General features: G+C 42.5%; 1 protein-coding gene across 2 annotated transcripts; it reads left to right on the forward strand.

The window, feature by feature from the left end:
- Nucleotides 1-1505: 1505 nt before the first annotated feature.
- slc25a33 (solute carrier family 25 member 33) lies at nucleotides 1506-22414 on the forward strand. 2 transcript variants are annotated; one of them, XM_060938379.1, is made up of 7 exons: nucleotides 1506-1727; nucleotides 14291-14464; nucleotides 17221-17298; nucleotides 18382-18482; nucleotides 19774-19840; nucleotides 20396-20676; nucleotides 20927-22414. In XM_060938379.1, the coding sequence occupies exons 1-7, from the start codon at nucleotides 1687-1689 to the stop codon at nucleotides 21127-21129; spliced, it is 945 nt and encodes a 314-aa protein (XP_060794362.1). In that variant the 5' UTR covers nucleotides 1506-1686; the 3' UTR covers nucleotides 21130-22414. The 2 variants fall into 2 exon arrangements, with proteins under 2 accessions (XP_060794362.1, XP_060794363.1); XM_060938380.1 differs by lacking the exons at nucleotides 1506-1727; nucleotides 14291-14464 and adding an exon at nucleotides 14894-15549.
- The last annotated feature ends 736 nt before the right edge of the window (nucleotides 22415-23150 follow it).

Here is a 23150-nt window from a genome sequence, read left to right on the forward strand (position 1 = left end):
CCCCACAAATGTGATGCTCCAGAAACTCAATCTGCTCAAAGGAAGGTCAGTTTTATAGCTTCTCTAAAGAGCTCAACTGTTTTCAGCTGTGCTAACATGATTGTACAAGGGTTTTCTAATCATCCATTAGCCTTCTGAGGCAATGAGCAAACACATTGTACCATTAGAACACTGGAGTGATAGTTGCTGGAAATGGGCCTCTATACACCTATGTAGATATTGCACCAAAAACCAGACATTTGCAGCTAGAATAGTCTCATCTCTCATCTCATTATCTCTAGCCGCTTTATCCTTCTACAGGGTCGCAGGCAAGCTGGAGCCTATCCCAGCTGACTACGGGCGAAAGGCGGGGTACACCCTGGACAAGTCGCCAGGTCATCACAGGGCTGACACATAGACACAGACAACCATTCACACTCACATTCACACCTACGGTCAATTTAGAGTCACCAGTTAACCTAACCTGCATGTCTTTGGACTGTGGGGGAAACCGGAGCACCCGGAGGAAACCCACGCGGACACGGGGAGAACATGCAAACTCCGCACAGAAGGGCCCTCGCCGGCCACCGGGCTCGAACCCAGACCTTCTTGCTGTGAGGCGACAGCGCTAACCACTACACCACCATGCCGCCAGCTAGAATAGTCATTTACCACATTAGCAATGTATAGAGTGTATTTCTGATTAGTTTAAAGTGATCTTCATTGAGGGCGGCACGGTGGTGTAGTGGTTAGCGCTGTCGCCTCACAGCAAGAAGGTCCTGGGTTCGAGCCCCGGGGCTGGCGAGGGCCTTTCTGTGTGGAGTTTGCATGTTCTCCTCGTGTCCGCGTGGGTTTCCTCCGGGTGCTCCGGTTTCCCCCACAGTCCAAAGACATGCAGGTTAGGTTAACTGGTGACTCTAAATTGACCGTAGGTGTGAATGTGAGTGTGAATGGTTGTCTATGTGTCAGCCCTGTGATGAACTGGCGACTTGTCCAGGGTGTACCCCGCCTTTCGCCCGTAGTCAGCTGGGATAGGCTCCAGCTTACCTGCGACCCTGTAGAAGGATAAAGCGGCTAGAGATAATGAGATGAGATGAGATGAGATCTTCATTGAAAAGAGCAGTGCTTTTCTTTCAAAAATAAGGACATTTCAAAGTGACCCCAAACTTTTGAACGGTAGTGTACGCATCACTTTTGATAGGGCATTTTCAACATAGAAAGTATTTCACAGCTGCAGCACATGACACTACACGTTCCAGTTCTTCATTTACTCAAAATGTTCAGATCAAATGTCCAGCTCATCCCCTCAGTAGAGCGACAAGACTGGATGTCTTCAATGACGTCAAGGACAACACCCCCGCCCAGCCTATTCAAATCAAACGGTTCTGATTTGCGTGGGCTGGGCACGAGCGGCCCAGCCTCCCTGACATCATAATGCCGAATTCCAAAGCATCATTTACTCCCTACATAGGCGCACTACTCACAGATCAAACTAATGGCTAATATAATACGCTCAGTGTTCTCGGTGTGACGTTTTAGACGCAGCCTAACAGCCAATCGGTCCTCTGTTTAGAGTCTGCGCACAGCGCTATAAAGAAGCCGGCTGGGTGGCTGAGGCCGGTTTGGAGACTCGGTACTTGTGTGATTTATTTATTTATTTTTAAAGCCAATAAAACTGAAACCTGAAGTGTATGATGATAATTTGAAATGGCGCAGAAAGACACGTTATTACATCTCTTCGCCGGGGGGTGAGTAGACTTGTTTGTTTATTTTTTATTTATTTGTTTTTGGTTTTTTTTTTCTTCCCTGGTGTGTGTTAACTCGGGTTGACTATCCGCAGTGCCTCTTCAGGCTGAGGTAGCTAGCGGTGCTAAGCTAAAGCCGTCATTTTCTCATGTGAAACAAAGTTTGGAGAAACTTTTTGACGATATAGTTAATTATCCACTGGATATATATCATTTCAGTTTGATAATATGGGTTTTTTAATGATATTTAAAGTGTTTCGTTGCTTCTTAGCAACCGAAATGCTAGCTGACATTGAGGTTTCAGGTCGCTAGTTAAGCTAGCTCACGGATGTCTCTCACAGTGAGCTCGTGCCTCTCACACAGTATCCGGGTTGCCAGGTTGAGTCACACATGTTCCTAATATTGTGTGAATATTCTGGAAATAAATGATTTGTTTTTTTATCATAAGAGAGCTGTGATGTATTGTGGAACTTAAGCTGTACAACTTGGAGAAAGATAGATAGATGGATGGATGGATGGATTGCTTGCTTGATTGACTTTTTATTGATCCCAAGTTGGGGAATTTTGTTCCAGCAGCAAGTTATCAGACATGTGAAAAGAAACACACACCGTACAACAGAAAGCAGGTTTCCCAGTGAAGGGAAAATCCTAGCAACTATTAAAGAAAAGAAAGAAGAAAGCACAACTTTATTCATCACACACTTGTCAAGTCAAGTTTATTTGTATAGCGCTTTTAACAATAAACATTGTCGCAAAGCAGCTTTACAGAATTTGAACAACTTTAAAACATGAGTTAATCTATCCCCAATGAGCAAGCCTGTGGCGATGGTGGCAAGGACAAACTCCCTCAGACGACATGAAGAAACCTCAAGAGGAACCAGACTCAAAAGGGAACCCATCCTCATTTGGGCAACAACAGACAGCATGACTATAACATTAACAGTTTTAACATGACAGTTTCGTTGATGTTATAAACTCTTCATTGATGGAAACTTGAGTGCAAAACTGTTCATGACAACTGCAGTCCTAAAGTTAGCAAGTCAACTGTAGTCCTCAGCCATAAAAGCATTACTGTAAAGGCCAATTTATGCTGACAATGTAGTCCTCGCAGATGGCATCTGCGTAGCCCCCCCCTTCACAGACGCTCTACACGCACCTCCCAAAAATTGTGACCACCGCAGAAGCCTCGCAGACAGCATCGCAGACAAGAGGGCTCTGATTGGTCCACTCTACATCCGCTGTACACGCACTTCCGCTTCCCTACTTTTGTTTTGTTTTCACGACCGCCATTTTTAAAAACACGAGCGAAGATGGAGCAGCACGAAGAGCGGTTGATCGAGGAAGTGAGGAAGTACGTACACCTATACGACTCCAGTTCTAGTCATTATAAGTAACCGGAAGATAAACACTCCACTAACCACACCCACCAACTACTCCTAGCGACTTCGCGCCCCCTTGCGTTGTGGCGGTGAATAACATTGTGCACGCCTATTACTCCCCGCTCAACGATAAATTACAACTGTCTGCGAAAAGCTATCTGCGAAAGCCTTGTCGCAAGAGCATGCAGAGGCCTTTAGAGTCCAGAGCGTCCTCCAGGTGTAACCCTCAACTATCCTCATGGGGCCATCCTTCACAGGAGCGATGCGATAAAACTCCGACCAGACACAGGGCACCAGGATGGATCAAGCAGGTCCAAGGGGCAGAAGAGGCCAGCATCTCAATCCCAGGACCAACATGCAACTCAGAGGGACAGATTGGGGGGGGAGGGAGAGAGAGAAAACGCAGGTTATGTATGCCCTAAAAATGACAAGTATTAAGTCTGTGTGGTAGGCTCGCAGAGACGAGAGTCTTGACATCAGGCATAACACACAACAATGGCATGTTAATATGGTTAAAAAATATCATGACCTGCTCTGGCTGGATGCTTGATTGGGTGATGGGAGCACACTCCTCAGCAATGATGAGATGCAGATGGGACCCTTGGGGATGGCCAAGACAATTCAGTTACATTTCACTGGGTCTGGGACATGCGACAGAATGTCTGACGGCCGATTCCCTGCAGGCTACGATAGCCAGTCGAGGTCTCCACTCTCTCCACCAAAAGATTTCCTGTTGAATCCATGCAACTCAGAGGGACAGATTTTTTTTGGGGGGGGGGGAAAGAAAACACAGGTTGTACATGTACAGTATACATATTTCACAAGTATACACTTGTGAAATTTCCTCTCTGCATTTAGCCCATCTGAAGCAGTGAACACATGCTTGAGCAATGAGCACACACATACCCAGAGCAGTGGGCAGCCATGCTAACAGCGCCCAGGGAGCAGTTGGGAGTCAGGTGCCTTGCTCAAGGGCACCTCAGCCTAAGGCCGTCCCATATTAACCTAACCGCGTGTCTTTGGATTGTGGAGGAAACCCACGCAGACACGAGGAGAACACGCAAACTCCACACTGGCCACTGGGTTCGAACCCAGAACCTTCTTGCTGTGAGGCGACCGTGCCGCCCACCTGCCACTGGAGAAGTTTTAGAAGGAGCTATTAGAGATGCACTGGTGTCCTACATGAAAATTAATGGTCTATAAACACAGCATCAGCATGTCCATCAGGACTGGACAGAGTGGTTCGAGCCAGTCGATGTTATCTATATTTGGACTTCCGCAAAACCTTTGACTCGGTACCAATACAACGCCTCTTAGCAAAGATCGGAAGCTACGGCGTCAAGGGCAGTTTGCTACATTGGATCAATTCCTCTCTTACGGAGTGTAAGCAAAGAGTCTCCAACCATCCTCTGCTAAACTTATGGGCAGCACTGTGGTGTAGTGGTTTGCGCAGTCGCCTCGCAGCAAGAAGGTTCCGGGTGGAGTTTGCATGTTCTCCCTGTGTCTGCTCCGGTTTCCCCCACAGTCCAAAGACATGCAGTTAGGTTAGCGTGGGGCAGCCTTGGGCTGAAGTGCCCTTGAGCAAGGTACCTAACCCCTGACTGCTCCCTGGGTGCTCTAGTGTGGCTGCTGACTGCTCTGGGTGTGTGCGCAGATGGGTTAAATACAGAGGATGAATTTCACTGTGCTTGAAGTGTGTATGTGACAAAGGTTTCTTCTTATGTGGAGATCATTTGAATATGTGGCTAAAGATGCCTTCTCGTTCTTGTCCAAGTCACTGATACACCCACATCTTGAGTACGGTGCCCCAATATGGTCATTCTAGCTGTGGAAATTGGTGGAACAGATTGGGAGTGTTCAGAGACGTGCCACAAAAATGGGACCAAATCAGAATAGGTTGAGTTAAGCAGTGGTGTGCCAGAAGACAGTGTGTTGGGACCAGTGCTATTCACCATCTTTGTTAATGACATGCCAGAGGTAGTATCAAGCCACCTAAAATCATTTGCGGATGACACAGATGTTCTGCTCAGTCAGTCACGAGTAGGAATGTGAACTGCAACAAGAAGACCTTTCTAGTCTACAAGGATGGGCAGAAAAGTAGCAGTTGTGCTTCCACCCTGACAAATGTACAGTGATCAGAGTTGGTTCAGGGCATCCCGACTACACATATACCGTGACTGATGAAACAAGAATGGTGCCATTAGCCTTCACACAACAGGAAAAAGATCTGGGGGTTCTGCTGGACAACGAGCTCAGTTTTGAGAACCATATAGCAGCTATAGTCTCAAAAGCCAACCAGATTGCAGGACTTGTTTGGAGATCATTTGAATACGTGGATGAAGATGTCTTCTTTCTCCTGTACAAGTCACCGATACGCCCACATCTTGAGTACGGTGCCCCAATATGGTCACCCTACACATGGGAATTGGCGGAACAGATTGGGCGTGTTCAGAGACGTGCCACAAGACGAGTACCTGGACTGAAGGCTCTTCCATATGAGGACAGACTGAAAGCTCTTAAGCTACCTGTATTGGTGTACCGCAGACTGAGGCGATTATATGATAAACATCAAGTATGTATGTGAAAAATGCGATACGAAGGCATGCATAACAGGAATGATGATAAAACACCAAGACACGAGGGCATAGTCTAGAACTGAAAAAGAACACTGTCAAGAGCAACAAAAGACTGGTATTTCTTCAGCAACCGACTGGTCTGTTGGTGGAACAACCTGCCTGAGACAGTTGTTACGTACAGTGCCAAATGTTTGTATTCAAAGCATGGTTGGACAAACATATGGAGGACCATCCCATGGTATACAGCCATAGGGCATTAGACAACCCACAGAGACCTGAAATGACAGTCAACTGAAAATGGGAGCAGCTCAACTTGGAATACTACAATTCCTACCCAGCCGAAAGACTCGACTCTGCTCTAGAATTAAAAAAAAAAAAATCCCAAGAACAAGCTGACAATACAATATACAAATAAAAATGCAACGATAAGAAATCTATACATGTATGTGCTTTTTTTTGGGGGGGGGGGCAGGTGACTGCATTAATAGTGCTTAAAAACAAGAATTGTAGTGGGGGGGGGGGAGAAAGCTATGCAAAAGTGGCAGTATATAGTGGTGCTTCCCCATCTGTTTTTATTTATATTTTTATGTACATTTTATTTTTAAAGTCTTTTTAAGTTATTTTATCTTAACTGTTCAAACACTACCTCCAAAGTAAATTCCTTGTATGTGAGAATGTACTTGGCCATAAATTCGTTTCTGACATTTACGCGCGCGCACGCACGCGCGCGCACACACACAGCTGTGCAAAGATGTCTTTAAAAATAATGACATTCAATGTTTCTGCATTGAAGAATACAGTACTATAAAGAGGGCAGTAAACTGTAGTTAATGAAGGTCAATATTTGGTGTGATCAACCCCATTTAATTAATTTAAACTCACCAAGCAAGGTCAAGGCTTTTTTAATTATTTCAACCATATACAGTTGGTACAGTACACCGTTAAAACGAAACATTTCTCCAGGACCGTGGATTTCCATTAAACATAACAGGACTACAAATCTACACATCACAACGATGGAGTGCAAACATTGCAGACAATAACCTACATACAACAGAAAGTGAAAACAAGGACAATGCAAAAACAACTAGCAGAAACGCAGTCTAGTGCCAACCAGTACGTTTTCCTAATGAGGCCTAGAAAAAAAAATTGTGCGTTTCCGGTCGTCCGCCCGACCCTGCTAAAACCTCGCCGACCCTGTACATATTTTAAGTAGTTCATTCAATAAAGAACTAAATTTCTAAACAAAATGCATAGAGAAAATGATCAACAACGCGACATGCAGTCTGTGTGGACTCGTTTACTTAAGACGAGACACAAAAAAATCTGTTCCGGGCGCTGCCATGTTGATTGGTCACATGACCACATGTTATCGCGATCACATTATCACTTACAGGAGTTTGTCGAGACAAGAACGAGAACATGGCGACCACCAGTGGCACCATGATTTTTAAATTACAACAAGTTAATTTTTTCAATAATTTCGTCCTTTAAATCAAATCTCAATGTAATTCAAATTTTATAATTTACACCACCCAACACAAGATGTAGCGCACAACCTTAAAACATCCACTGTATCAGAAGACATAGGTCACACACGACCGTCAACAACGGCCCCACATGGAATAGAAATAGCCGAGGATATAAATCTGGACGATCTGCTCCATCGGTAAGTATTTTATCGCTAGTGTGAAGCCGCATAGTCAACATAGAAAAAAAAAAAAATCCGACCGTCCTACCCTAAATTTTTTTGAAGGGTTGACAGGAAATGCACTTTTTTTTTCTAGGCCTGATGTACCTGAAACTGCGCTTTCTGCACAATTTCTGCAATTTATAAGGAACTTGGTCAGTACGCCACAGTTCTTCTGGAGACTTTTTGACGCCTTGCTTCTTATTTTTGCAGCAAAACCCAGCAGCATTCAGTGTTGTGTGGTGGGGTGTTTGTTTGTTTTTTAAATTTGAAACATCTTTTGCTGCTCCTAATATTCTCCTGTCTTTACAGAGATGCAAAGTTTTTCAGTACCGTTTAATTTTAAGCCAGAAAAGCAATCTTTTGAAAATGTATATACGTCTAAAGTGTATAGAGCAATACAGTACTTTTGCCTTCATGTCCTCCATATTCCTGTGAAGCTTCACAGTAGTAGACTCATTGCATTCACTCTTTCATCACACCTGTTCTATCCCATCCCAAAGCCTTCATTGACCTTGATTCAATCTGATTAAATAATATATAAAGTTTAGCAAAATAATCTCTAGGTGGTACAGAACGTACTTTGAAGAGAGTTTTGCTCTTTGCTCATCCAAGGTCAATCCTGTTAGAGCTGCCTGACAAAAACAGGACCTGTAACCACGGGCTACCAGATCTTGCGTCAGACCTTCCAGCCTGAATGGGTTTTTAAAACTACGCTTTGTTTGACTGTGCAATTTTGGAAGGAACTTTGCATAAGAGTTCTTGAGTCTCTGTTTTTCCCCCAGTATCTGCTGTGAGAGGACGTGGAGAATGCCACTAATTAAGTTATGATAAAACTTGCATGAATACATGAGCATATCCTTAATATGTATTAAATACAAGCAACCTCAATCATGGGACATCATATGATGAACATTTCCTCAGTCACAGAATCGGAAACCAGTGTCTGTGGTTGAGGCTGGAAATGCCCTTGTGTGGGGCTTTTTTTATTTATTTATAAAATGTGTGAACATACTTTTATTACTCGATTAAAGTGTCGAAGTTTTGGACATCCTGCCAATGTGACTCAGTGGGTGTTTGTCATGTCGTAGATGAAACTATTAAAAAAAGGAGTGACACTTGTGCTTGGTGCAGTTATCTTCTAAAATCTTATGACCCACCTTCATGTATGGTGTGTTGTTTGTTTGTTTTTTTTTTTTTTTTTTTAAATTATTATTGACACATTTTTCACACGTCGCTCTTTGGTGGTTGTCGTACCACTGAAATCTGCTCTGTTACACAAGTCCATGCCCTGAAGTTGCCTCCTGTGGCTCTGCCAGCAAGCTATTTTAAAGCATTAGGTCTTGTATGGCATAGTCTAATAGGTCACTGCTACCGAGCTTAACATTTGTATAGCTTTGAGTTTCTACAGCATTAGTAATAAGCTTTTAATCTTGTGTGTTGTGCCTCTCCGACAGATTTGTGTTTAATCTGTCCTTCAGGAGTCCAGTACAAATGTATGAGGAGTTCATGATGGCAAAACTGTCTGTGTGAGAGAATGAGAGGGAGATTATGTAATATTAACGCAGTGCGACACCTTGTACAATATCTTATCTGTAAAAACATGTTGAGGAATTGGCCTTAATTTAATTTGAAGTCATAACGCATTAATCTGACAGAATTGTCTAATTGTCTTAATCTCAATCAGGCTTTATAATTATTAGGTAGTATTGGTTCTGTCACTTTCTAGATGTCTTGTGATATAATTATGGGCCTGAGGAGTATATTATGTCTTTTTAAATGCATTAGGTTGGAATGATCCACTCGCATGTAATTTTTATTCTAAATACATCCATTTTTGGGCCATTTGAATAACTCAACAGCTTTCACACCCTATCAGTGGTTCTACATGACCATCGTACGATGCCTTAGCGTTTAAACGAAAGTTTACTTTATCCAACTCGTTGTACGTCACTGCGGTGAACTATGCCCGGCTCACTTTAGAGCACAGAGATGATGCAGACATGGTGCAAATGGTGTAACTATTGTAAACTTTAATTTTCTTCACCCCCTTCCAGTTTTACATTAAACTGCTTTCAACCTGTCTAGCATCTATTTTTTTATAAAGGTTTAGATTAGACGGTTATTGTGTTTTGGATGAGAAAATTGCCCATACAAGCGCTTTTTTTTTTCTTTCTTTTTTCCAAGTTTTGATCAGCAGATACATGATCGATACTACCTACGTCACTTTTTTTTTGTCATTTTGCAAGGGTTCAGTTTGCTCTCCTTGACCTGTGTAACTCTCCGACGAGGCAACATTTTAGAAACGTGTGCCAGAATGCGAACTTGTCAAACCACAGATACTTGGACTGCCTTTTGTTGAACTGCTTTATCATGAGGCGGTTAATTCATCAGCATGACTTCTTCCTCTGTAATAAGACTAAAGCTTTCTTATACCCAATGACCACTTATTTCCTTATGACTGTGAAAACGGTCTATTATTGCATAATTCTGTGAAGCCCTTTTAGTTTAGTAAAGTGAGGTGTAACCAGTGTCCTGGTCCGTTTATTTTATCAGGACACCATGCCTTGCCCTCCAGAATTTGTGCCCTGCAAGCAAAACACCATGCCCAAATTTATCCAGAACTTTCCAAGCACTTGGCCATAGAAAGAAAGTGTGTCCTAATGAGTACTAATGAATGCTGCTGACTTCCAGTGAAAGTAACGTATGTTGACCAATCACGGCACGCTATTAGCGCGGGGTTGTCGCCGTGCTCTGTCAACAGTTTCTCATTTACTTACAATAACGAGTCGGTGAATCAAGGTAAATACAAGTGTGAAAAACAGCGATGCCTACAAATGCACAAGAGTGTATTGGTTAAAGCCGCAAGGGGCTTAGAACTTAGCATCTCTGTTTGCTGGAATGTAATTGGATCTAGAAGTTGAGGACTAAACAAAAGCAAAGTTTGTATCGATAGATTTAAAAAATAAAATAAAAAATCTAGTCACTAACGTTAACATGTTAGACTAGATCTAATCTAACAATATCTCAGACTAATATTAATCAGTTATTAGTATTAACATTTTAGACCTAATCGAGGCTGATTTGTAACCTTTTTTAATTTTAAGTAAGCCTGACTGTTAGGTCTGCTATTAGTATTATAATATAGCAATAACGCTAAATGTTAGATCCTTAGTTAGGTTGCTTGATATCACTAGGCGTAAAATTTTAGTCTCTTTGGCCCATATTTTTGTTTTAGGTGGTGATTTACAGCTCTGTATTCTCTAATATTTTTGTGCTAATATTAATTAAAACTAACAATCCCAATGCACCATGTTATCTGTATTTTGCATAAAATCACTAATATGCTCAAAGCTAAATTAATTAGATCAACACAAGTCTGCAGTAATGAATCCTTTATCACCTTTCAAACTTTTACTTTAGTTTAATGTATTTGAAAAAAAATTGCATAAATCCACTGATTATTTGGGGCAGCACGGTGGTGTAGTGGTTAGCGCGGTCACCTCACAGCAAGAAGGTCCGGGTTTGAGCCCCATGGCCGACGAGGGCCTTTCTATGTGGAGTTTGTGTTCTCCCCGTGTCCGCATGGGTTTCCTCCGGGTGCTCCGGTTTCCCCCACAGTCCAAAGACATGCAGGTTAGGTTAACTGGTGACTCTAAATTGACCATAGGTGTGAGTGGTTGTCTGTGTCAGCCCTGTGATGACCTGGCGACTTGTCCAGGGTGTACCCTGCCTTTCGCCTGTAATCAGCTGGGATAGGCTCCAGCTTGCCTGCAACCCTGCAGAACAGGATAAAGCAGCTAGAGATGATGAGATGAGAGACTGATTATTTGAATGTGAGAACCTGTCACTGGATTTATCAAAGCGGTCAGTCTTTGCTGTAACGTCAGCATTCAGCACGGTGCATCTTTCTTTTAATAATATTGCATTAACCAGGATGGTAATGCTAAATGTAAGAGTTATACTGGGCCTGTGACAGGAATGTAAACTGGCAGCAAGGTCTACATTCAGGATGAGTTGGGGGTTGTTTTTTGTTTTGTAAAATGGCCTGCACTGCTTTGCAAAATTTTATCAATGGTCAGCCTCTTTACAAAAAGCAACTCGGGTTATTAAATCGATTCTCAGCAGGTCTGCAGCTGAATGCAGAGATTCTTTAGAGTTGACACCTGCAACTTTGTTTGCAAAAGAACCCTTCATATGCAAGTTCTAAGCCCCTTGCTGCTTTAACCAATTCTGTCTCTTTCGTGCATTTGTAGGCATCGCTGTTTTTCAGACTTATTTACCTTGATTCACGGACTCTATTATAAATAAGACAAAACGGTTGACCGAGCACGACTACGACCCCGCACTAATGATGTGCCGTGATTGTTCAATGTGCGTTACTTTCACTGGGAGTCCAACATTCGTTAGTACTCATTAGGACACGCTTTCTTTCTATGGCCAAGTGCTTGGAAAGTTTTGGATAATTATGAGCAGGGTGCATATAAATTTGGGAATGGTGTTGGTATTTGATGGCAGGGCACAAGTTCTGGAGGGCAAGGCATGGTGGTCCTGATAAAATAAACTGACCAGGACACTGGTTACACCTCACTTTAATAAACTACTAAACTAAAAGGGCTTTACAGAATTATGCAATAAGTTTTCAGTCATAAGGCCGTTATTAAAAAACGTTCTGTTTCCGGTCCACCAGCTGGGTGAGTGCCGTTTGTGTGGTTGAAAATTTTTTTTTTTTTTTAACACCGTTTTTTTGACACATTTTTTCAGGTTCGTAAATCTAAAATCGAACTTGACATTTACGCATTCCCAGGGCTTTCCACTAAGGCTCATACTAGCCAGCCATGACAAATAATTAGCCGGGGGGGTAAACACACAAGCTCCTGTGCACGCAGTTCCCAGGATTAAATGTATTTTCCACAGACCATTTATTTATTCACTTTACTCAAATACAAAGTAAAATGGCAGTAAATCTTCTTTCTTTTCTTGCGTATTGCATCATGAGGCGTTCCTGGCTTGTAAATCTCTTATTTTCGGTGCATGACACATTCACGCAGCTGAGCATGCTATGAATTAACAATGACAACGGTCTGCAGTGGGGCTACACAATTAAACACTCGGCGAACATTTCTCCATTTGTGTATGAAAATACACTCCAACGACTCAGTTTGGTTTCATTTACAGCCAACGGTGTCTTTTAATGCCAGCACGTAATTGAACGAGAGAAGACTGGTTTACCGGAGGCAAAATAAGCGTTATCTCTGCTTCTGTTCCCTCCGATGTCGCCTCCGACACACTACTGCCTCCGCTGAGCGCGCGCACACACCGCATGTCGGGGCCGCGGATGAGTTACTCTCCCTTGATCAACGAAGTCTGTGGGGAATTTGTGGTCATTATCGGTACAAACAGCGCGAATCACAACTTAAATGAGTGCGGTTCAGTTTGACATTATTGTCAGTCCGTTAGATAAACATTTTAATTTTATTAAAATCGAAAATTAATATTTGGAGCCTGTGGGCTACAAATATGTCATTTAAAGTAGCCGGCTGCACTTAATTGTGTAGTCGGCTGTATGGCCGGCGCTTGTGGAAAGCCCTGCATTCCGTGCAGAATATAGAATTGAATCAGCTCTGCGCATGCGCCGTGCGGCACAAAAAAATGGCAGCCACCATGAAGGAAGGAGATCCGGAGTTTTCGAACATTTGCTTAAGTGTGAAATCGCAAAATGGTATTCTAGCGAACAACAAAATTAAAGATTCAGAAAAACAAATCATTCAGTGATCATTTTAATAGTGTAATTTCATCCGAACTAGGCCTAATGCTTGATTTAGAACTACAAAAAGTCCGTGTGTCGGACATTTTAAGCACCTTTGTAAAAGTTTTGCAAATGTTGCAGTCAGCATTTAAAATGCTAACTTTAAAGTTTTTGTACAAGTTTCAGTTGATTAAACTGTCATTTTTATTAAATGTCTTTTTTTTTTTTTTTTTGTAATAAAGTACTGAAAGAAAAAGCTAACACAGCATTGCGATTTCTTATCCATCCATATAGTAAAAAAAAAATCCCTCCCTCCCGACTGAATTTTTTTTGCTCGCCCGGTGGACAGGAAACTTTTTTTTTTTTTAAGGATGGCCTAAGTGGTCATTGGGTATAAGAACAGCAGGCATCTGTATCCACGTCAGAAGCTACATTAGAAATTATATTCCTGAATGTATGCAGTGTGTAAAACTGTTGCATAGACGATCACTTAAAAGGCCTTTGTTAGTATTATTAGTCAACTGTGTGTGGGGGTGTTCCATATAGTTTTATGAACCATTGTATTAAACGGGTTAACTAAAGTTTCAGATCTGCTTGCTTTATTTTACAAAAGTAATCTACCTTGCTGGTGTAGTGGTTAGCACTGTCGCCTCACAGCAAGAAGGTCCTGGGTTCAAGCCCCGGGGCCGGTGAGGGCCTTTCTGTGCGGAGTTTGCATGTTCTCCCCGTGTCCGCGTGGGTTTCCTCCGGGTGCTCCGGTTTCCCCCACAGTCCAAAGACATGCAGGTTAGGTTAACTGGTGACTCTAAATTGACCGTAGGTGTGAATGTGAGTGTGAATGGTTGTCTGTGTCTATGTGTCAGCCCTGTGATGACCTGGCGACTTGTCCAGGGTGTACCCCGCCTTTCGCCCGTAGTCAGCTGGGATAGGCTCCAGCTTGCCTGCGACCCTGTAAAAGGATAAAGCGGCTAGAGATGAATGAATGAATGAATCTACCTTGCATAGTTGCCCAGTATGGCTAATTTTGCATGCTGGATTCTTTGTTTATAATAATTTGTGCAGAATTGCCCTAGATGCATGAAAAATTGCCTGCAATAATCACTGGCACCCTGTCCCTCTTGGAAAGCTCGCTGGAACGCTGGTAACAGTTGTCTTTTTTCATACATTTGCAGATGTGGCGGTACAGTGGGTGCCATCGTGACCTGCCCGCTGGAGGTATTGAAGACGAGGCTACAATCCTCAGGTCTCGCACTCAGACCAGTGTTTCAGGTGCAGCTTGGTACTGTCAGCGGAGCTGGTGTTATTAGACCGGGACCAGTAACGCCGAGCCTCCTGCAGGTCCTACGGTATGGAAGAGCTTTTTAACATCATAAGCAATCGTAAACCTAAACTTGCATGTCCAGGTTGTCAAGCAGTTTATGTTGAGCAGAATCTGCAGAGACGCGACAGTGGCTGAAAACGTACGTAATGCATAAGGGTGCACATGTGGAACATGTGCTGTAAATAATAAATGCAAAATAAAGTAAATGCAATTTTATTTTTGGTGGTTCCGGTTGTGTTTTTTGCTTTTTGGGCACTCTGGAGAATTGCTGTGCAGTTAATGTACTGAATACCTTTTGTCAGAGAGAGAGAGAGACAGAGAGAGATGTATGTTGTCATTTATTTTGCACCATAAACAGAATTGCAGTCCAGTTAAGGATTAAAGGAATTACTGAAGGATGCAAGATCAGGTCTCTGCTGCCTTCAAGGAGTCACGCTTAACTTTCAGTGAGGACACTTGCATTGCATTAACATATGCACTATATTTGCTCTGTTGGTCATAAGTACTTTTTTTTTCTTCCAAGTTTATACAGAAACTTTGATATGGCTAGTTTTCAGTTCAATATAGCTCGTGTAAATGATCAGAAATTAGTTCAACGAACAGTTCTTTTCTATAAAGGATCAGACTGCACACAATTACAGCCTCATTTACTGTCAAGGTGTCCATGTTCTATAGAAGCTGACCAGGAACAAGGCACTGACTACGTTTACATGCACATCCAAATCGAGCTGCTGTCGGTAATCGAGCTGAAGGTCCCAGCAGGGTGCCAGAGAAATCCAATCCTACATGCACACAACTGAAATCGGGCTATTGTGTGAGGTGCATTGTGCACCCGAGCCACAGGTGGCGCAACACGCCCCATCGTGTTGGTACACTTCCGGTTGTCGTCATGAAGAAGAGCTATTCAAGAGCGTAAACAAAGTTATCAGTTCCGTGTTCTCCATTGCGCGTTTTTCTCCCGTCCATGAATTTTAATATATTCAACTCCTTAAGCTGAATGAGCATGAACTCTGTCTCCTCATTGCTCCAGAAGTGCACGTTTCTGCTTGCCTGTGGCAGTGGGGGCGTGGTCAAGCGCCGGTCTGTGACAGGAGGGCGGAGCCAGGGAAGGTGAGTGGCAGAATCACGAAACCTGACGGTAATTAACATGTTTGTGTGTCTTCCCAGTAACCGCGCCCTATTTAAGGAGGCAGAGGGGAGAGCTCATCCCAGGACTAGAACACAGCGCGCGCGCGCTTCTCTCAAGAATAAAAGTAGGCTGTTAAACTGAAAAGTCTGACAATAAAAAGCCTATTAGTACCAGAAGCTTTGTCCTGCCGTCCTCTGTGCTCCACCCACACTTCAGAGAGCTCTACATCGCCATTTTCTCTTCTTCGTTTGTTCCTCCTGACCTCTTCTGCTGCTCGCTACTACTGTTGTCATGCCGACCGAGGCTGTTGTGTTTCCCGCTTGTGGTCTCGTCACTCGTCACTTCCGGAAGTAGCTTGACAACTAGCTCGATAGGGTATACATGCACAAAGTAGCTCGGCAGAAATCGCATAAACTAGGTCGTGTAGCTCGATTCCGAGAAATCAAGTTCGGTTCAATTTCAGCCGAATTAAGGTGTATACATGGCATTTTGAACTTCGATTTCAGTCGAGCAACGGCAGAAATTCGATTCTCTCCATGTGCATGTAAACGTAGTGAGTGTCTCCTTTTCTGGAAGGTCAGTCATTATACCTGAGGAGGCCAAGAGAATGTTCTGGCTTCTCTGATCTGGATCATATTACTCATTGCCAGTACATACGGATTCTGCTTAGGCTCATAGTTCCTTTTCTGCACATTGTGCCTTATGTACATATTTGACGAGGACAAGACTGAGGAGTCCCATGTGTTATTGTTGGCAAATCCAAGAAACAGGCCGTATTATGAAACTGCTTCTTTGTGATTTTGTCCCCTGTTAAAGTTTGATCATGGTCTACCTCAGAGTGTGAAGTGTGAGCTATTTGTAATGGACTTTGTCATGATATATGGTTTGTTAACTTTTTTTTTTTTTGTGTTGTGAAATAGTCGTTCTTGTTTTGCTCTGATAAATATAAGCCTGTCCGGTCCTCATGTGTAGGCTCTAACTTGGATTGTTGATCCTGTCCTTGGAGGCCCTGCAGAGTTTTTTTTTTTTTGAGGATTTTCCCCAGTACATCTGATGTACTTATGGAGTGCTGTATCAGATGTATTTGGACTTGCTTTGAGTTTGAGAAAACAGGTTTTGAGCCTGTCCATGCTAAAATTTTTTTTTTTTTTTTTTGTCCCTCATCCAGTCATTAATTTCTCAATGTAATTAAATATAGAGGTTTTCCAAGAAGCACTTGTCAGACATCCTGCTTCATGACACTGCCCTCAGCAATATTGAATTTCAGACTACGTATTTGCATCAATGCGAGCGCATGGTGTGGATGCACGTACATGAGGCCTGTATGTGGAATAAAGATTACCTCTTGAATCTACAATGATTATGTGGTGAACAAAGAGGACGGAGTTCATGTTTACTCAAGGACTAGATGATTAACTTTCCTGACAATGAGATCAACCAAGAAACGAGCGTGTATCAAAAGGGTAATAAAGCTCTAAGCATTACTGTAATTAGTACCAAACAATAAATAATATGCAATTGTATTCACTAAATGCCAGACGTTGTTGGTGTTACCCGATCTGACTGAACCATGTATTAATGTATTGTTTTCTTAGGTATATCAAAGTATTTTTAAGTATATCGCTCAAGTATACGTTATTTATCCTTTCCAGGTCAATTCTGGAAAAAGAAGGGCCAAGCTCGTTGTTCCGAGGACTGGGTCCAAATCTGGTTGGTGTTGCACCATCAAGGTAAACAGGAATCCCAGTTCTACCTAACTAAACAGTGTAAGCTTCCTCTACTGTTGTGTTAAATGGCTTTGTTGTCTCATCTCATCTCATTATCTCTAGCCGCTTTATCCTTCTACAGGATCGCAGGCAAGCTGGAGCCTATCCCAGCTGACTATGGGCGAAAGGCGGGGTACACCCTGGACAAGTCGCCAGGTCATCACAGGGCTGACACATAGACACAGACAACCATTCACACTCACATTCACACCTACGGTCAATTTAGAGTCACCAGTTAACCTAACCTGCATGTCTTTGGACTGTGGGGGAAACCGGAGCACCCGGAGGAAACCCACGCGGACACGGGGAGAACATGCAAACTCCACACAGAAAGGCCCTCGCCGGCCCCGGGGCTCGAACCCAGGACCTTCTTGCTGTGAGGCGACAGCGTTAACCACTACACCACCGTGCCGCCCTTGGCTTTGTTGTAATTCGCATTTTTGAAAATCTAAGATTACTATCCGTGCTTTTGATAAGTTACAAGAGAGTCTGAGAAAGCCGTGTATACTCGGAATCCAGATGCACAGAATGTTTTTAGGATTAATTGTTAAATCGTGAAGATGGTAATTGGCCAGTTGAATTATAACCGTAGGAAGATGTTTGTTAGGTGCAAAGAGGTCTTTTAAGGACGTGTTTATGAACATGGCTTACATTTAACTTGTAATCTATTGCTTAGATCAAACTTGGATAAATAGACCCTTGGATATTGAAAGGTTTTTTTTTTTTTGCGCACTCCGTTTAATAACCGAGCCACAGAACCTCAGGGATAATCGTGACTAGGCGACTTGATCTCCAGCTGATTGTTCCTCCCATAGCAGTAATCCAGCTCAGCCTGTTTTCGAAACGCATGAAGGAAAACAAGACAGACGGTTCTGCACACTGTGGACATTGAAGTCTGTGTCTAAACTTGGCAGGCTTTCAGCAGTCCTTTCTTGTTGCAGTGAAACAAGCTCTTTATCTCTGCAGGCTGTAACCCAGGGAGCACACATGATGTTTTTCCCTTGCTTTATCTGAAATGTTTTTTCCTTTTGTTGTTGTTTTTTTCAGGGCAATATATTTTGCAGCCTATTCCAAGTCAAAAGAGACATTCAATGGCATCTTTGTGCCAAACAGTGGGGCAGTGCACATGTCTTCAGCTGGGTTTGCAGGTGAGCTGCACAGAGGTCATGGACGGGTCTGAACCACAGCTGCCACTGTTTAACTTTTTTGTAATAACAAGTGGGATAACAATTTAACTAAAAACAAAAAGAGAGAATCTGTGAAACACTAGGTGTCGCCAATGTGTTAAACTGAATCTAATCTGATCTCCTCTTTGCTTGGTTCATACCAGGATTAATGTTAATTCCATGGGATTTTGGGTTGCAATTTTTTTTTTTTTTTTAAAGTAACAATAAATAAAGGATATGCAGCGGAGTTCAGAGACGCAATTTCTTTTCTTCTCTATTAAGCTCAAGTGTCTAATTTGCCAGGAGTCCTTTGCTGTAAATAGCTAGTGCGAGAGCTTGATCGTGTTTTTATTGTTAACACTAAGCATGCAGGAGAAAATGAAAGAAATGCTTGATAAGGTAAAAAGGAATGAAGTGCTACCAGTTAATCAGGCCTGCTCTTTTTCTGATTTTGATTTTTAGTTGGTTTGCAACTCAGGGTGTTTTCACACTTGGTCCCTTTCAGCCATCTAACCGAACTCAGATCGATGACTCAGCATTTTTTGCGCATATGTGAACACTCCAACCGTACCCAGACCCCTTTAAAGCCAACCGAACTGAGACCACCTCAGGAGGTGGTCTCAGTACGGTTCGCCAAAAATCAACGGTACGGTTCGCCTAATCTGCGCATTGTGAACAAAAAGCGCACCGGGTTCACTTCGCCTTTTTCACTGTAGTTTAACCTTCTTCGTTTGCTGCAGTTGGTCACGTGACTGTAGCAGGGAAAGTCAACTTCCTTTTGGAACTTACCACAGCCGCTTTAGTTCTCTGAACTTACTGACTGATGAGTCGGCCACAATAATCTGTCTGTCTCATTTTGATTCAAGAGAAAATTACCCAGAATTCCATGCACTGGGGGTCTGAGGGCTCTAGAGGACCTGGTGTGAACAGAAAGAGGACTGAGGCCCCATCAAAGCTTAACTGGACCAGAAAGAGAACCCAGTCCTTTTTGTAATAAATTCAGTGTGAACACAAAAAGAACTGAGTTCTTTTTTTTTTGTTGGTCCACTTTTTGGTCCACTTAAAGAGGACTGAGTCTGGTTCCTTTAAAGGGGACCAGGTGTGAAAACGCCCTCATTTCTTACTAGGGACTGGTGGATTCAAACATCTGGACTTCCATGCACTTTCATACACCATTTCTTTATTTAATGCAGTTGTATTTAGGGGAAGAGTAGTGCATTTTTATGAAATGATTGCGTGTTAAAGGTGATTTGTTTTTTCTCTTCCCCCCCAGCATTTGTAACCAACTCCTTAATGAACCCCATCTGGATGGTCAAAACCAGAATGCAGCTTGAAAAGAAGTATGTTTTTACTCCAGTTCTGCAACAGAAATTTGTAGGACGGGCTGTACCCAACATGCTGCGTAGCACTTTAATGTGCACGTGTATAACGTGCACTTTTCAAGGGGCGTATAAAAGTCATTAACAGGATCCTGCTGTCATTTGACCGTTGCAGTAATGAGCATGTGACCTGGAAGGCCTGTGGTATAAATATCCAGCTCACTATGCCGCTCTTGGCTTAAATGGCTCGAGATATATTTATCCCTGCATGGGCCAGCACAGCCTTGAGGATCATGAGAGAGTAGTATGTTGGAAGCCTTTTCTAAATATAGTCCTGTAATGAACATCCTAACCCACTGTACGCCCCCGAAACATCGTACAACTAATGTACAATCAGAAGAAACATAGTAAAAATTTTTGTTCCCCCTCCCGCTACATCTAATCTAATCAACCAGCATGCTCGAAAGTCATTTGGGAAGTACAGCCAGTTTCACAATCCAAAACTTCATTATAGGTTCTTAACCTAGTTTAAAATGGTTCTGTAGAGAATTTACTAATTAACTGCTTTTCCTTCAGGGCACGAGGAGAGAAGAAGACGAACGCGTTACAGTGCGCACGCAACGTATACAGGACAGAAGGTATACGAGGCTTTTACCGGGGCCTCACTGCATCATATGCTGGAATCTCGGAGACCATGATTTGCTTCCTCATCTACGAGACGCTGAAGAAGCACATAGCAAGGAGTCGGCTTACGTCAGCCAACAGTGATGGAGGCAAAAGAGCCTCGGATTTCCTGAGCCTTATGTTAGCAGCTGCTTTTGCCAAAGGCTGTGCCTCTTGCATAGCATATCCACATGGTATGGGACTCTCTTGAATTTGTTTGTATAATAAATAAACACGGCTAACGCTCACTGATAAAATGTGCATATTTATATAAGGGTCATGTCAACAATGCAAAGTAGATAGTGCTGAGAATGTGGACTTGCAAGTGACTCTTGTGCTTTATTTAACTAGACTGTCCCTTATCGCACTTCCTGTGTTCAGCGTTTTTGCTTTTTTTTTTTTTTGGTGATCTGACACTGTCTTTCCTGTCTTTCCCCCCCCCAGAGGTCATTCGGACGAGGCTGAGAGAAGAGGGCAGCAAATATAAATACTTTTTCCAAACGGCCCGCCTGGTGGCAGTGGAGGAGGGCTACGCTGCTTTTTATAGAGGACTCATTCCACAGCTCATTAGGCAAATTCCCAACACTGCTATAGTGCTCTCCACATATGAGCTCATTGTCTACCTGCTGGGGCAGCCCTCCAAATAAAGCCCAGTATAACTTGCACAAAGCCTTTTTTTTTTTTTTTTCTCTGGACCTGTAGTTAAAGTTGGAGAAAATGAAACCTGTCGACACTGTTTTTGCCAGCGGATGAAGACTGGCGGTAAAATCCAAAGACTTTAAAGAGGGGGGAACCCCCCTTTTTTTTTTTTTATTTGGATGCATCCATTCTACTATATGTAAAAATTTCGATTTACATTTATCCTGCATCTGAACTGACACTTTAATTTCAGATATGCAAGATATTAATATGGTACACATGTAAGGTTTAGTACGGAAGCCGAGAGAGGCCCTTCATATAATCCTTTTTTTAATTCACCTTGTTATCCCGAGATAACGACATAATTAATTCGAGATCTCGAGAAAACAAAACAATTATTCCGTGATCTCGAAAACAAAACAATTATTTCATGATCTCGAGTAAACAGCTGAGAAATGGTTCATTCAGGTACGCCAAGAGACTTGTGACATGCTGACTTTGGGGCTATTTCTCATTCTGTATAGACGCAACTTTGGTCATTAGAACGTCTGGAATAATCGATCACCTAATAAGGCAATATTTTGATCAGGGGTTGACACAGGGAGAGATTGCATTAAGTCTGACCCACAGGGGGGCGCAGCTCTGCTAGAAATCTCAGCTGTTTTCTCGAGATCACGGAGTAATTTTGTTTTCTCGAGATCTCGAATTAGTTGTGTTTTCTTGACATCCTGAATTATGTCATTATCTCAGAATAACAGTTTTTTCTCGATCTCGAATTAGTTGCGTTTTCTCGAGATCCTGAATTAATTGTCTCTATCTCGGGATAACAAGGGGAATAAAAAGATTATATGAAGGGCCTCTCGCGGCTTCTGTAGTTTAGAGCCAAGTGTTAATATTGTATCACTGTACAGAAAGGTCATCCTAAAGCACATAGTGATTTTAAGTTAACTAAATTATTCTTATTTTATTATTTGTTTTATTGTAGTCTTTAATTTCAGTCATGGTTTTGTCCAGCCTGTGTTACCCATCCAAAGATGCTGAAGCTGAACTGTCCAGTAGATCCTGTTATAAACTTGAAAGGGAAGGATGTTGGTATGAAGATATGAAGGAGAGCACTTTGGCACATACTGTATAACTGCGTGTTGCAGTAGTTGTGTTCATGTTAATCATGTACAGTAGTGATCTTGGTTGTTCGTGTCTGTTTACTGTCCCGTTTGTGACAGTAATTTTATCTTTTACAGAAAAAAGGAAAATACACAAGTAATGGTTCAATAAAATGAAAGCTGAGCTGAACTACTTTTCTTTTAGTTCTTTGAAACAATTTTGTGGCTTTTTTTTTAAGTCAATGTACAGTGGTGCTTGAAAGTTTGTGAACCTTTTATAATTTTCTATATTTCTGCATAAAATGAGCTAAAAGATCAGATTTTCACACAAGTCCTAAAAGTAGATAAAGAGAACCCAGTTAAACACATGAGAGAAAAATATTATACTTGGTCATTTATTTATTGAGGAAAATGAGCCAATATTACACATCTGTGAGGGGCAAAAGTATGTGAACCTCTAGGATGAGCACTTAATTTTGAAGGTGAAATTAGTCAGGTGTTTTCAGTCAGTGGGATGACAACCAGGTGTGAGTGGACACCCTGTTTTTTATTTAAAGAACAGGGATCTATCAAAGTCTGATCTTCACAACACGTGTTTGTGGAAGTGTATCATGGCACGAACAAAGGAGATTTCTGAGGACCTCAGAAAAAGTGTTAATGCTCATCAGGCTGGAAAAGGTTACAAAACCATCTCAGAAGAGTTTGGACTCCACCAATCCACAGTCCGATTGTGTACAAATGGAGGAAATTCAAGACCATTGTTACCCTCCCCAGGAGTGGTCGACCAGCAAAGATCACTCCAAGAGCAAGGCGTGTAATAGTCGGCGAGGTCACAAAGGACCCCGGGGTAACTTCTAAGCAACTGAAGGCCTCTCTCACATTGGCTAATGTTCATGAAAGCACTGAACAACAATGGTGTGTATGGC

This window comes from Neoarius graeffei, chromosome 13, assembly GCF_027579695.1.
Source record: "Neoarius graeffei isolate fNeoGra1 chromosome 13, fNeoGra1.pri, whole genome shotgun sequence".
Classification (NCBI taxonomy): Eukaryota; Metazoa; Chordata; class Actinopteri; order Siluriformes; family Ariidae; genus Neoarius; species Neoarius graeffei.